The sequence below is a fragment of the Trematomus bernacchii genome, unplaced genomic scaffold (assembly GCF_902827165.1).
Source record: "Trematomus bernacchii unplaced genomic scaffold, fTreBer1.1, whole genome shotgun sequence".
NCBI lineage: Eukaryota > Metazoa > Chordata > Actinopteri > Perciformes > Nototheniidae > Trematomus > Trematomus bernacchii.
The window spans coordinates 11,895,624-11,911,958 of NW_022987714.1; the positions used below are offsets into that span (position 1 = coordinate 11,895,624).

At 40.6% G+C, this 16,335-nt stretch overlaps 1 protein-coding gene across 6 annotated transcripts in view; it reads left to right on the forward strand.

Moving 5' to 3' along the window:
- The first annotated feature begins 1,644 nt into the window (after window positions 1-1,644).
- Window positions 1,645-16,335, forward strand: part of bicd1a (bicaudal D homolog 1a) — a 42,064-nt gene continuing 27,373 nt past the window's right edge. For all 6 annotated transcript variants that reach the window (XR_004556762.1, XM_034141174.1, XM_034141177.1 and 3 more), the window contains exon 1: window positions 1,645-1,993. Coding sequence is in view for 5 of the 6 variants with exons in the window: in XM_034141174.1 (XP_033997065.1) it covers window positions 1,778-1,993 (216 nt within the window). In the remaining variant the exon portion in view is untranslated. The remainder of the gene's footprint in view (window positions 1,994-16,335) is intronic.

A 16,335-nucleotide genomic window follows, 5' to 3' on the forward strand; every position in this document is an offset into this window, starting at 1 on the left:
ACGTCCATCACACGGAGGTTTCTCCCTGAAGTCTCTGCAGCTCTCTGGACACCACGCTGTCTCAATCCGTCCACACTGAATATGAGAGGGGAAAATGAAAATAATAAATGCTTTAGACAATAAGAAATATAAAGTTGACTGTTGAGTTGCTCAGTTTTTTTAGATTGTCAATACTATTACTGTATAACTAATATCCCAGGTTAAGAGGCACCTTCAAATAAAGATTGGTCTTTAAATACATTTTGTCTTTTGAATTGTTTGTCTAAAGTCAAGGATCTAGAACTGGTACTTATAGTTGTAATGATACAGTCTGGTTATAATGCTGTTTGGAGGAGGCCTCACAGGTAAGAGCACTAACTAGCTACCATCACATGCACCTTAGCTTAACTTAAACGTATTAAACGTATAATTAAGTGATAGCAAAATATAAATAACTAATGTCATGCAAACATATTAATATTTGCTTGATTCCAGTGTTGCATTTAGCACATTGCATACAAACGTTAAGGGATTTTAAGATTCTGAAGTATTATGCTAAAAACTCAATAACTTAGATTATTATTTATAGTTTTGCTGAATAGTTTCATGTCCGCTGACCTTAGAAACGTAAAATGTGACGGCAGTGTGCTGATGGGGAAGCATGTTAGCTTAGCTTCTTAGCTTGAGCTAGCTCTGTTACTTCCTAGCTGGAGGCAGAAGGTCCCGCCTCGGCTCCGCCTCTTTGCCCTTATTTGGAGCAGGATGTAGCAGGCGGGAGTTAGACTCAGACGTCACTGTCGAGCCGTTAGTGGCCGACTCCGCCTACTAAGGGCTTCTCGGCAACTCTGCAGAATCCTATGGGTGACGTCACGGACCCTACGTCCATTTATATATACAGTCTATGGTAATGATACACGGGCAAGGCCAGACAGGAAACATGTGACTTATCAGTAACTTTAGACATCGTAACACAATTTTAAACGAGATTTTATTGTAGATTATACATTTTACTGATACTAATTATATAATATTTACCTTGTTTATTAAAAATAAAAATAAAAATAAAAAAAATATATATATATATATATATTTTTTTTTTATGTGGGAAGAGTGGGGGGTGGCGCCCCTAGCGCCCATATGGGCCGGCCGCCACCGATCAGACTCCATAGAAGGTTATAATATTCACTTTATAATATTTTCAATTGCAAGAATAAAAGGAAAGGTGACATCAAACACATAGTAGCGTACAACATGCAAAATGAAAAACAATCCCCTCCCTCCATTTTCCATTGAATTATTTTTATTATTATTTAACGTTTTAATGCCATACCCAGTGCATAACAATGCCTGCATATTGTTACGTGTAATTACTAAGAGCACGCAGGACTATTTATCAGGTGTTCTGGCCATTTAAAAAACATGTTAACAAAAGTTGTGAATGCTCTGTCTCCCAGCAGAGGACAGGTGGCGCCCTTGCACCCATGAATAAGCAGAAATGCTGCTCTGTGTTTTGCTGAGTGTCACACAGAAGACATGTCCTGATTTTAAGTCGCATGGCTCCGTCTGTCCACCGCTATGGATGTTTTAAGAATGTTAATCTGCTGTGAGATGCTATTGATTATACTTTAGAACAAACATATATTGTAAGTGTGTGTTACCATTGCCTTCCTTCCTCTCAGGAGAGGGAGGGGGGCGGTTATTCAGCATCTCTCAGCCTCCGCCCGCCTCTGTGCTCCGTCCAAAGCGCTGGGGCGCAGACCGACAGGGGGACTGACAGAGACGCAGGGAGAGAGGGGCGATGGCCGCGGATGGAGTATGCGGGGAATCGGTGGATCAGTACCGGGCCGAGTTGGAGCGGCTCACCCAGGAACTGGCCGAGGCGAACCGGGAGAAGATCCGGGCTGCGGAGTGCGGTCTGGTGGTGCTGGAGGAGAACCAGACGCTGAAGCAGAAGTATGCAGACCTGGAGATCGAGCAGGAGACTCTCAGGAAGGAGCTGAAGCAACTACAGGAGGTAAGAGAAGGGGCCTCTGTTGCTTTTTGACACTGTGGCGAGGAAAGCGCACTGCGGGCAGGTGTTGATCCGCTTCCTCCTCACAGCGGGGGTCCACCTTACGCTAATGTGATCTCCACGGTCCACAACTAAATGATAAATAGTTTAATTGCACTGAAATTAGTTGAAAAACCCTTCACTGTATATTCATATAATGCAATAGAATTCATCCCATGAATAACTTATCATGTCAAAAGTTGAATAATGTATGATTTCTGTGCAGTGAATATAGGCAGCTGGACATTGCACATATTGCAAGCTCAGGACTTTGCAGCAACACAAACACACCTCCCACCCCATTGTGCTTCATTGTTTCAAGATTCCTTCCCTGTGTGTGCATGGCAACAGTCATTAACTTCCATGCAACTGCTCAGCCTTTTGGGGTTTTGCCAAGATCTTTTCCTCACAGAAATCCCTCAGTAATTGGATCTTCAGACTTGTCCACTACAGTTTGGCTCAGTTGTTCACAAGATAAGGATTTTCTTGCCAAGAATGTGGGAAGATATGAGGGCTTAGACACGTGTAAGGATGGAGGTTTTCAACACACATGCTTGCTTCTGTACCAAAATGCTGTGGTGTTAATGCATTATTATTATACAAATCTGAGGGCAGACGACTTTAAAAGTTCCCATAAAAATTGGGAAAAGTGCTGCTTGGTGCAGCCCGAATATGGTTGTTTATACATTCAGTTATTTAAATAACAAGAGGTGGATGCTGACAAGGCTTAGAGCTCAAGGTCGCGTGTGGAGATGCTATAGAGCCAAGAGAGGAGATAAGGCTGTGTGTGTGTGTGTGTGTGTGTGTGTGTGTGTGTGTGTGTGTGTGTGTGTGTGTGTGTGTGTGTGTGTGTGTGTGTGTGTGTGTGTGTGTGTGTGTGTGTGTGTGTGTGTGTGTGTGTGTGTGTGTGTGTGTGTGTGCGTGCGTGCGTGCGTGCGTGCGTGCGTGCGTGCGTGCGTGCGTGCGTGCATGCGTGCGTGCGTGCGTGCGTGCGTGTGTAAGGGGGAGAGACAGAAGGGACATTTGCTCTTTGCTGCCAACTTTCATCAACTTTCACTCTCATCATTATACAGTGTCATCTCTAATCATGACTGCACCAGGAAGTTTGGTAAGAGTCACTAAGTCAGAATAAGGATAGGTTTAAAAAAAATTGTAAATTCCGCTACTAGGTACAGTTGTGATATAAACCACTTTACCTGAGTACTGTATTTCCATTTTATGGCAACATACCAGTGTCACCTTACTAACAAAGGCCATGTTTATTTTGTAACCCTTTGATACACAAGCTCTGAAAACCCTTCTAAGGGACAACATGGGTCAAAAATTACCCGTATTGACTTACAATGTTATTTCATGCATGGCTGACTGTTTCCTAGCTATATTTTTGGAAATCTATTTATTTAATCATTTAATATTCCAAGTATTCATTTAATATCTTGTTTTTGATCACCAAACATCATTATTTTCATCATAATTTAGGAAATAAAACTGTTCTTGTATTTCTACATCAAGTTTGCGTACATGGGTAAAAAATGACCCATGTATGCAAGTGTGATAAAAATGATTAAAAAAAGCATAATATAATAATAATTATGTTAGGACTGATTTGGACCAAACAGTACATGTGGCTGAGTGGTGTGTGCATTTAGTCTTTTTAGCCCACATCTTTCCATCGCCCCTGTAATGTGCTTTTGGAGGTTGGGCGTGCTCTCCATGCGTCTCTTTATTCACTATTATAGACAAAAGCATTGGGCCACATACACATTACACCTACACGACCTTCTATGACATCCCTTTCCGTTCCCTTTACGTTAAGCGCCTTTGGGTTCAAGAAAAGCTAAATATAATTTATTATTATTATTTTCCAAATTATTATGCATTAATATGAAGTTGGTCCCCCTTTGCAGCTACAGTATAACAGCTTCCACTCTTCTGGGAAGGCTTTCTACAAGATTTTGGAGTGTGTTTGTGGGAACTTTTGCCCATTCATCCAGAAGAGCATTTGTGAGGTCAGACACTGATGTTGGACGAGAGGGTCGGGCTCGCAATCTCCGTTCTAGTTCATCCCAAAAGTGTTCAATGGGGCTGAGGTCAGGGCTCTGTGCGGGCCAGTCAAGTTCTTCCACACCAAACTCACCCAACCATGCCTTTATGGACCTTGCTATGTGGGGCACAGTCATGCTGGAACAGAAAAGGGCCTTCCCCAAACTGTTTCCACAAAGTTGGAAGCATTGAATTGTCCAAAATGACTTGGTAAGATGAAGCATTAAGATTCCCCTTCACTGGAACTAATGGCGCATTTCCACCATGGCGCGGAGCGCGGTTTAAGCGTGCCGTGCCGTGTCGTGTCATGCCGGGCCCGTTTTTGGTTGCGTTTCTACAATGCCTAGTTCCGGCCCGGGGCTACTTTTTCACCTTTTTTCTGGCCAGATAAAGTTGTGGTTCTATCGGGGCCAACAAACAGGGCTGAGTCGGGCTGAGTTTGCTAAACTAGAGAGAGAATCGCTGGCAAGGGGGCTACAACTACAACAAGATGAACATATTTGACCGTGATTTAATTGTAATACACGTTTCAAAATGATGCCGAAGTAACAACATACTGATACCGGTTAGTAAAAACCATGAATGAATGCTTTGACAAGTCTGCAGACAGACGGCAGGCGAAAAACCTTTTAAAATGCGTGTTGTCTAAATGGAGATCGGCTAAGCTAACGTTGTATATGCTCCGACCGTCCACACTCACAACAACGGCCTATACAGACATAAATAAACCAGCGACTGTACTCGCCATGACACAGACAGTCTGTGGTTTGTACTTGTTTAACTTCTGTCTAGTTACTGAACAGATATGAGGAGCTGTGAGCTTGAGTGCTAACAGCTAACGGCTGATGTTGTTTTTATGGGGTGCTCATTGAAGATGACGTCACGGCTCCGCCTACATTGCGTTACTATAGATACTACCCCAGTTCCTAAACTGTAATGGAAGCGCAGCATTAAAGTGAGCTGGGCCTAACAAGGCCTAACAAAACCGTACTAAGTCGAGCGAGGCCTGCGGTGGAAATGCACCATAAGGGGCCTAGGCCAACCCCAGAAAAACAACCCCATAGCATTATCCCTCCTCCACCAAACCCAGACTCGTCCATCAGAGGACAGATGGAGAAGCGTGATTGGTCACTCCACAGAACACGTTTCCACTACTCCAGAGTCCAGTGGTGCTTTACACCACTCCATCCAACGCTTGGCCTTGTGCTTGGTGATGTAAGGATTGATGCAGCTGCTCGGCCATGAAATATTATGTACAGTTATCTTTCACAAGATATCAAATATCTCCTTAAAGGTAGGGTAGGTAAGTTTGAGAAACCGGCTCGAGATACACTTTTTGTTATATTCCATGGAATGCTCTTAACATCCCGATAGCAATGAATATCTTAAGTGCTTTGACAAAAAATCCATAAAAAAAATCCATCTGTGGAAGCCGTAATACTGTAAAAAGCACGACCAATCATTTTAGCCGGCCCGGCTAAAATAACTGGATGGCCTACCTGCTGTCAGCCTTCTATCTGTGCACAAACTTATGTCGTGCCCTCATTGGTCATGTGCGCATTCGTGTGTGTTGGAGGAGGGGCCGGTTTCTCAAATTTACCTACCCTACCTTTAAGTAAAAGAAGTGTAAAATAAGACTTACATGAATCAGTCGTGCAAAAGCAGCCTGTTGAGTTGTGACAAGTTTGGCATGTGAAAAGTTGTCCACGGTAAACATGTTCCTAACGGCAATCGTTTACAAATAAAAGATTTCTATCAAATTCCATAGTGAATACATGTTTGGTCCAAATCACTGCTAAAATAATAATGATTAAAGTATGTCTTTTTTTCATTTTTATCACACTCACATACATGGGTCCTTTTTGACCCATGTATGCAAGTCTGATGTAGAAATACAAAAACTGTTCTAGTTCCTAAATTAAGAAAGGGAGAATGAAAATAATGATGTGTTGTGATCAAAAACAAGATATTAAATGAATACTTGGAATATTAAATGATTAAATAAATTGATTTCCAAAAATATAACTAAGAAACACCAGTGCATAAAATAACATTGTAGGTCAATACGGGTCATTTTTTACCCATGTTGTCCCTTAGAAGGGTAGTGATACAAAAATGATTTTTATTCAAAAATTAAGAAAGGAAAAATGAAAGTAAGAAGTTGTGATGATCATAAACAAGTTAATTGAGGAATACCTGGAATTTTGAATTGTTAAAGTAATTTGTTGCAAAGATATTTACAATTAAAACTCACTCACTTTTTACCCATGTTCCAAATGTTGGCAACAAGGACATTTAAGGTTTTTTATGTAAAAAATGTATGGAGAGAATACAAAAAGTGAAACAGCCTATAAGAAAGGTGTAAAATATTTGAATAAACGTTACAGTGCATTTTATAAAAAGCTGCAGAGTTTTTTCTTCTTTCATCTCCCATTAACATCTCACAAAAGGTTATTGATTTTATATTTTTAAATCAAGATAAATATTAAGCATTCATTAAGTCCTCTACTTAATCTAGTTTTATCCACCTCTTAAACAGTTAAAACTATTGTTATACAAATGGCTAACAGGGAGATTCACAGCAGATATACTATATGTGTAATCTACATTCAACTCATATAAAATAAAAACATAAAATGGTATCTAAAATATTTGCATGAAAAACATCGGACAAGATTAAGTTGCTCAGCCTATATGCAGCTGACCGAATTCAATGTTACATTCTGCATTCACGGTTATGTATCTTCCGTTTTCTTCTTCATGCCCTTTTATTCCACCGCGAGTCAAAGTGAGTTTTTGTTTTGAATCGCATGAAGAATCCGAATGATCTTTGTGCAGCTCATAGCAGCATGTCAACATAAAGAGACAGTCTGATTCAGCCAGCAGCAGAGCTCTGTCCTGCTGATATCTCACACTTGTGGATTATAGGATGAAGGGTGAGGTGGCGGCTGATTGGGGAGGATGTGATGAGACAGAAAAGAGAAGGAAGAGAACAGATTTAGGCTGTGTAGGAGGAGGATTCAGGGGAAAGTATGATGACAAGAAATGTGTTTTGACGCCAGAAGAGGAAACAAGAAGCAAAGAGTCTGACATTGAAAGCGTTTAATATCCTCATATTCCTTCTAAACTTTAGGATAGACCAAAGAGATCACATTTTCCAGAAGGGTGGACATGCTGCTAACAATTATCTTTGTTGTTGATTCATCTACAAACTAATAATTTGGTATCTAAAATGTCAGAAAAAAGTGAGAAATGTCCATCGTTTCTCAAAATCCAAGGTCATGTCTTTTAATATCTTATTTTGTCAGTTCAAAGCTGTGTAAAGCTATCACTTTAATAGGTTTTAAAATGAATAAAAGCTAAACATGATACATTTCCATATTTCAGAGGCTTAAAACTGCATTTTCAGCTATTTTGCATTACTTTAATGATTAATTCATTTCCTACCTTTCTGTCGACTAATCATTGCAGCTCTACCTTCTTTACCAGTTTGTGGATATTTCTCAGTATCAGAGAATCATGCTGCAACTTAAAATAAAATATGGTGTTTTGTGCCTCTTCATAAATATCCCACTTACTTTTGCATCATTTGTAAATCCTGTATCGTAAAACTTTTCATAGCTCTAAAAATGTCAGCTGTAACTCTGCCTTTACAGCAGCAGTGCCCTTTGTTGTGATCTGTCATCCGTTAACATCTGCACTCTTTGTATTCTCTGCTTCCCCACCTGCCTGTCTGTCCGTCCGACTGTTTGTCTCTCTTGCTCTCGCCTGAGAGGTAACATTTTCCGGAAGGTGATATTACTTCCACCGAAAAACATGTCCTGCCTCCTTCTGTCTGTCCCACTTCTATGAATATGAGACTGCTTGGCAGAGTGCAAACCTGCCACTACAATAACATCACATCTACTCCCGCCTACCCAGGAGAGGTAAATAATAAAAGGGCATTGAAACAGCCAATGGAAATTGAAATTGCTTTTGGGACTGAGTGGCCTATAGGTAGGGGGTATTCTGATGAAAGACAAAAAAACTATCTCACCATACACCTTCACGCCTAAGGCATGTGTTTTCCTTGATTTGTTTATGTCATGTGTAAATGCAAGCTTGCCAGATTTGCATGCGTGTTCTTTCTGCATGTTTGCATATGTTCTCTGGTGACACATATCTTCCTCATGTACCGGCTGTCTGCCCTCAGTCCAAGTCCCAGCTGGTTGAGGACAACACCACTGCTTGTACATGCACACACACACACACACACACACACCACACACACACACACACACACACACACACACACACACACATACACACACACACACACACACACACACACACACACACACACACACACCACACACACACACACAGACACACACACACACACACACACACACACACACACACACACACACACACACACACACACACACACACACACACACTTCTATAATTCTAGACTAATTGAATCACTCTGTACCAAACTGTTCACTATATTTAATGACAGCTACAATGAAATGCCCACACTTCCATGATGGTACAAACAAGCAGACCAACAATCCTCCAGTGTAAATCTGAGCTGCAACTAACATTTATTTTATTATTGATTACGCTACCAATAATTCTTTCTCGGAACCTATGAGGACATTTTCCAATATTTAATTTTCATCGACCAGCAATCCAAATCCCACAGAGTCATTTCTACAAAATACTTGAACTATCAATTGATCATTTCAGATGTTGCTGAATCATTTCCTAAAATACAGACCAAGATATACAAAAACATGTTCATTCCCTCTTTGTTGTGTCTGCAATTCATACATGAGACATGAGAAAAAACCCAAAGTAATATAGCATTGACCAAACATGCACATTGCTTTCTGCAGAAGCTGTATGCACATCTTTGCTGTCTGTAGGCCAAAGCAAAAATGTGCATGCTTAGAGCGTGTTTAGGTTCTTACCGCAGAAGTATTTTTTTGCTCTGTAGCGTTTTCTCCCCCCTTAGCTTCCCTTCCCATCTCTCACTTTCTCTCTCTCTCTGCCTCCCGGCCGCATCACTCTCTCTCCTTCCTTGCATCCCTGTGTGTGTGTGTGTGTGTGTGTGTGTGTGTGTGTGTGTGTGTGTGTGTGTGTGTGTGTGTGTGTGTGTGTGTGTGTGTGTGTGTGTGTGTGTGTGTGTGTGTGTGTGTGTGTACCGTATGTCTTTGGATCGCTGCCTATGCAGTGACGGAGACACCAATAGCCCCTGGTTCTGGCTTATTAGAGCTGTCTTTGGGCAGATCAACCTCAGATAGGACACAGCGAGGGGCTGAAGGAGGAGGACGCCGCCACTGCAGAGCGGGAAGAGCAGCGTGCTCATAAGGCTCTCAGTGATGTTTCATTACACTGTCAAGCTAGTTTAGAGCACTTGAACCGTGAAATGTTCAAGTCATTGGGTCATTTTATTTCATGATCATTGTGTTCAATTAAATCCTTTGTTTGATTTGTAAATAACTCCACATTCACTAATTAGTTAGTTTCTCTCATTCATAAATATATTTAATCCCATACAAAGAAAACACACCATTTCACTTTCAACATCCAGGCAACTCATTTCAGCTTCCGTCGTTTCAGTCTCTTTAGATTACAAGTCTGCAGATATATTGACATTTGTGCTATGTTGAGAACTGGCAGCAGTTCACAGGTCAGTTCTGTTCTCAAGGCTTTATGCTGAGAAAGATGCCAAATAAAATCGACATCATGATCTTCACAGGGTAACTTGAAATACCTGAAAAGAAAGATTCAGACATGATTCATCAGGTCAGCACGAAAAGTTCAGATGCAAGTCTGTTTTTACGTTTCCTGCGGCTGTGTAGTCATCTCTTGTCTTTACACTGTCTGCACACATTCAACATTCAACAGTGTATGCTGCCAAAGAACTTAGATGATGTGAATTGGATGTTCTGAAAATTGCTGTAAGCATGGTGTACTCATTTGATTAAAACAAATGGGAATGTGATACATTTCAAATTACCCAGCAATAGAACAATTGCAAATGCTGCTAAAACTCAACCTTTTTGTCTTATTGCCAAAGTCTTTATTTTAAAGGAATAGTTGGACATTTTAGGAAATACAGCTATTCAATTTTTGGCTTAGAGTTACATGAGTAGATTTGTACGACTCATGTGGTTTACATTCAATGTAAAGAGCTGGCGGCCAGTTAGCTTAACTTACTATACTTTATCTTATTGTCTTTAAGTGTATATGTATCAGATGCTCAACATACTAGATACAACAAGCTGCTAAGTAAGCTGTATGGTTTTCTTTTACTTAAAGACTGTGCTTTCTTGTCACTGCTTCCAGTCCTATGCCAGCTAGCACAAAGCGCTGTATCTCTATGACTCTAAATTGCATATTCCCAAAGGTCAAACTATTTTTTGGAGGACATCATGAATACAGTAGCAAGGACAATATTTAAAGAGGAAGGCACCAACACAGACTTTTTGTTCTAAATATGTTTATTTTTTTATTAGAACCAGATGACCCTCCAATTATTATATTTTTGCTTTTTAAAGCCTGGACATGTCCTGAAGCGTATGCAAATGTGTATTTTGCGAAGTATGTTATATAAGTGCATTATTCCCAAGGGTGGGCTGTCAACTTCATAAATAGCGGCCAGACAATTGAATATTTCGCAGATGATTGATTCTCTGTCATTGAATTCCCTCTGAGATTTGCTCTGCAGTAAATATCTGCATAAGTAACGTTAATATTAAGCGACTGCTTGGTCATCAGGGGCCAGTGATGAGGGTGTGAAGCTGTTGCTTGACTTTACCTCCTTCAGAGTGAATTATGAAGCCCAGTGAAGGACCTGTCAATGTCACACTGGCTTAAAAACCTTCTGTGTTTACAATAAAACTTCATTCATTGTAAAAAAACAGAATAAACTAGAGATTAGGAGTTACATTTACAGAAGTGATTCTTATGTTTTCCCATCCGACTATTATACCCTGCAGTTGCAAGACTTTGAAGCAGTGGAATAAGGCAGGACACACCTGGATTATTTTTTTCTGTGAGGTGATGAATCAACAATGATTACAAGGATTAGCAGAACGTCAATACCTCTTAACAGTTATTAACTTTTTAATAAAATGCTCAGTACACCATGGTGCGTTTGACCGGGCCCTCAATTCAGGGAAAACAATAGCGAAAGAGGGCAGCTGTGATTGTAAATCAATCTGTCCAGAGAGAGGATAAAGGATACATTACAGGTTTCTCTCCCCTCTCCTCCTCCTTACGTCTCTTTTACATAAACTGGCTTTCAAGGGAGGGCAGTAAACATGTTTGGGGGGGATACATCAATATCTCATGAGATGGTGTTGCTCCCTTCTTTCAGTTTGGTGCTTTACACCATCCCCCTCCTCATCTCCTGGGATGTCCCCCCTCCCCATCCTGCCCTATGGACCCTGCCTGGAGTCAAGTGGGAATAATGCATTGATTTCTGCTGTGAATGGATAGATTGTATCATGTCTGCACTAAGCACTGTTGTGCGTATACTGTATCATGCATTGTACTGCATGTTGGTGAAACACATCTAACAGATTCTATGTCTTTTTCTCAAAGTGGATCATACAGAAATCAGCTGTTGAATTGAATCATTCACTTACAAAACTTTTAATAGAGATGAAAGTGTCTTCACACCTTTTGTCTACTGGATGCAGTATGAAGTCAGCCATGAAAAAAAGCCACATCAGGTTTAACAGCTTGTCAGGGTTGGGGAAAATCAGGACCCAAATGCAGGATGAGGAGAAGCGGGTTTTAAACAAAAAGCGATGTTTATTTAACAAAAAAGCTGTTGACCATGAAGAAACAAGAACAAATCCCAAAAACTGGTAGCACCAAGACAAAAACTGACAGGAACAAACAGAGGTGCAAGGAGGACATGAAAGACAACGATCAGACAAGGAGCACAGGGGAAGACCAGACTAAATACACAGAAGGGTAATCACAGGACAAGACACAGCTGGGCAGGGGAGGCAGAAACACAAGGGCAACAGGTGAACACAATGAGACAATCAGACACAGGAGGGCAAACACAGGAAGGAAGACCAGTAACAGGGAGAACAGAATTTCAAAATAAACCCATAACTAAACACACAAAACTAAAATCATGACACAGCTCTTCAGTAATTTAGCAAATGTATAGCCCACTCAAAAAAAGGTGTGTAAATCCAAAGTTCCATCATGTTATATTTCTTTATAGAAATCATGGTATGATATTTGCAGATTTTGAAGTCTGCCACGAGAAATGTTCGAACTACCTCAATTCATAAGCGTGCAATCGATTTGAGACTGTATCATATGCCCATTTAATCCATTCAAAGCGCAAGTCAATTCTAGTACTGGGCGGTTCCAGACATATAGATAAAAAAAACCTTCTTAATAAAATACTGAAATGGAAACTAGACTTCCTGTTGTTCATGATAAGGGTCACATTTCATATGTGTCAAATGTTCTGTTCAGAATTTTAAACTAAGGGTGTATCTTAAAGATGGTTATATATCGATGATTTTCATTTGTATCAATAATATTTCATTGTTGACCATTGTATCAATATATCTACAGATCGTTGCACCCGTAATCAAGAATTTAGTCTTTTAAGGTCGTTCTGGTTATCGGAATATTGCTCAATTTAAATGCCACTGCTGTTTGTCGGGGATAATTTGTCCGGTTTATTGGTGTTGACCTGTGACCTTAGCAATATGCTCAGGGATGCAGTGGAGCATGTAGATAAGGACCTGTCTGCCCTTGTGTTTTTCCCCTGGTGTTTATATGGGTTTGTGTTTGTGTTTTGTGAGGACCTGAAGGGAAGGTCATACGTCTGTGTTGTTGAGTCACACATCAGGACCTGCATGTGTGTGGCTCTTCCCATTGTTATTTTGTTCTCTCTTGTGTCTGTATGTGTAGCACCAGAGGTGGGTGGGGGCTTGGCTGCGGATGTTGTGATTGAGACTAGGAGGGAGGGATGGCAGGATAAAGAGTGGTGGTGGTGACTCCAGCCCATCAGTCGGGTCTCTTTGTTGTTTCAGGTTTTTATAGTAGTGTTGACTTGACATAACATAGTGGACAGAGAGAAGAAACTGGGGGCTGCATATAGAATGATTTACAGAACTCAAAAGGGTACATTATTACACTCGTTTTTTTTGTTCTGCCCCTTATTCTTGTCTTTTGTCCCTGATTCTAATATGTCATGATCCTCACATGAAATAACAACAGTACGTAATGAATCAGTTCCCTGTGCAGAGACGCGTTGGGCCCGCCGAGCCCTGCATAGGTGTTTATCAGAAAGCTCCTTTTTGCTGCAGTGAAATACAGTAGTTGCTAAGAGGGAACAGGACTCCCCTGCCTGCGGGCTGCTGTATTGATTAGTCGTCCACTTTAGCTGTGTGTGCTGCAAACTCTCAGAGCATAGCAAAAAATCAGCCTGTCCTCTCAAGGAAAACTTTAGTTTTTGCAACCAGAACGTTTTCCTCGTGTGAATTTAACAGCTATGGTTGTGCCATCTGCTGCTGAAATGTATTGTGATTGTTCGCTTTTTTAAAGTGCGTTACAGCCTCACTGATTTCAGTAATTCTGCTATTTGCATCTAGACAGAGCCATTTAGTTTCAGCTGCAGTCTTCTCTCTTATCATCTCTGCATGCAGGGGAAAGAGAAGCCTCCCATCTAGATGACCAGAGGCCATTATATATCCAGCGCTGATGTAGAGCATGATCCTCTGAAGTTCAAGCCCCCCCCCCCCCCCCCCCCCCACCATCACAATTACAGTGCACATACTCAATGGCATGCATGGGCACGTGCACACCCAAACAGACAGTTATAATGGTTGTGCGACACAGAATCAGGGTCAGAGGATCTGTCTTTGTCACTTGGACGTTGGTCGAACGTCCAACGTTCACGTTTTTGAAAGGCTATTTGAAAGCTCTTATAATTGTTATGGCAATGTATTGCCATAACAATTATGTACACACATCCATGATCCCTAGAAGAAGAAAACACTTATGACACTGGCAAGTTTTCATTTACCACATGACATATACTGTATCTTCAACTACAAGATGAACTGGCACATGTTATAGACATTTGCCATTCAGATGTTGTTCCAATGCCACAATGATGGATTGAAACTAACTTTTCATTTTCACTGATATATCGCAATAACTTAAAGTGAACCTATCATGCTATATTTGAATAATATAGTGTAGGACCATACCTATATAAGGCATATTTATACTTTTTTTTTTTCAAAATACCAAACAGATCATGCATTTTAGCCATGCCTCATTTCGCTCAATTTGAAAAATCTTAGCTCTGTTTTTGCAAGGGCTGATTCTGTGAGAACAGCACCACCTACAGGCCTGGCATATGTACTACAGCGTCTCCAGCGTTTTCGAACGGCAATGGCCGTGGCTGTCTCCTCCTGATTGGTGGAGAGTTGGCCCAATAGCCGTCGCGCCACTGTCCTGACGTCAGTAAAGTGTTCAAATCTGGATCAGTTTTTATCAGATCCGTTGCAGCCCCTTTTTTAGAGATTTGGGTATGGAGGAAAATAGAGAGGGTTGTGTTTTCTGACACTTGGTGAGTTCCCTGGAACACCGGGGACACATATTCATGTATAAAAGACGTACAAAAGTGCATTTTGCATGATAGGTCCCCTTTAAATGATCAGTACATGTACAGCACTTTGGCTCGACCAAAAATCGCTTTTAAATGTGCTTTATAAATAAAACCTGATTTGATTTGATTGATTTGAATTACTTAACATTTTATTTTTACTTCTACTTGCATTACTTGTAGGACTGATGACATGTCCAATGGCCTGGGGCCTCATTTATAACGCCTTGCGTAGGATTGACGTAGGAAGGTTGCTTACGTAGTACAAAGCACAAAAATAGGTACATACATTTTCCGCCATTTTCCGATTCACAAAACATTGCGTACCGGCGAGGGAAGTGCGTACGGCACTCCCTACGCCTGTTTCCCTTGATAAATCACAATCGACTCGTAACGCCCATATTTGCCTATACATAGTCAAAGAAACGCCCATTCATTCATTCATTTTGACTGACTCCATGAAGAAGATCGCAGGAAATGACGATAGAACAGCTAAAAAAGACATCTCACACCGTGTCAGATTTTGGTTATTGTGGGGAGGTAGAGATAAATCATATTGTTTGGTGGATGCAGTTTGAACCAGAGTAGCAGCATGGAGGTCGGATCGTCACCAAAATAAATAAATAAGTGGTCCGAAAAAAGTTAATGACAAAAAAATACACATAACCTTCCTCAGGCAGTGTGTTTGTCCCGGGGACAGGAGACACCCCCTTGATGAGAAACTGTAAGAAATGATCGGGGAATCCCTCCGGAGTGGAGTCATGACGACTGGATCTGAATTATTTTTGTTGTATTTGGTGGTTTGTGTTCCAGCTGTCGATCAGCAACTATATATCCATAATCCACCAGTTAAATGAAATACAACTAATGTGTTGTGTTATATTAGCTGTACAATTTACCACATATGGTGTTCTTAGTTTCCATACCTCCTGTGTTTTACGAGCTACTTATCAAGTCTTGGCAAACGGCATAAAACACGATTAAACGTGATAGTATATAAAACCATGCTCGTATCTACAACCTATAGAAATGCAAAACGGCGTCAGTTTAGACGTAATTCTGTCCTCCTGCTTACCGCATCATTTATGAGAAAACATTTCATAACATTAACACAACATATGTGGTTTTAAATAGCATATCCGTATTTATTTATTTCTCCAAGTTATGTTTTTGTGTGCACTGAGGAGTTTCAAACAGGCGTTTGTTTAATCATTTAAAGATTGGCTTTAATCAATGTTTGAAAATGAATTCTTCATATTTGATAAATGAGAGGTAACATTTTATTTATGGTATTATTTCCACATATTTCTCTCCATTCTTCCTTCTGCCAACGGTGTCGCAGTTTCTCGTCTCTCCCGTTTGTGTGCTTAGTGCGTACGCATGGGTTAGAGTTTGCGTGGAGGACAGCACATTTTCCCGTCAAGTTAGTATTTTATAAATCGCAAACATTGCGTAGAAACTGGCGTACGCCATTTTTTGAGCGTATATCCCTTTATAAATGAGGCCCCTGAGCTGTACTTTGTGTTTAGTGCAAATGTTAGCATACTAAGATACTAAACTAAGATGGTGATCATAGTAAACATCATATCTAAACAAATTCAACACTCTCAAAATTAGC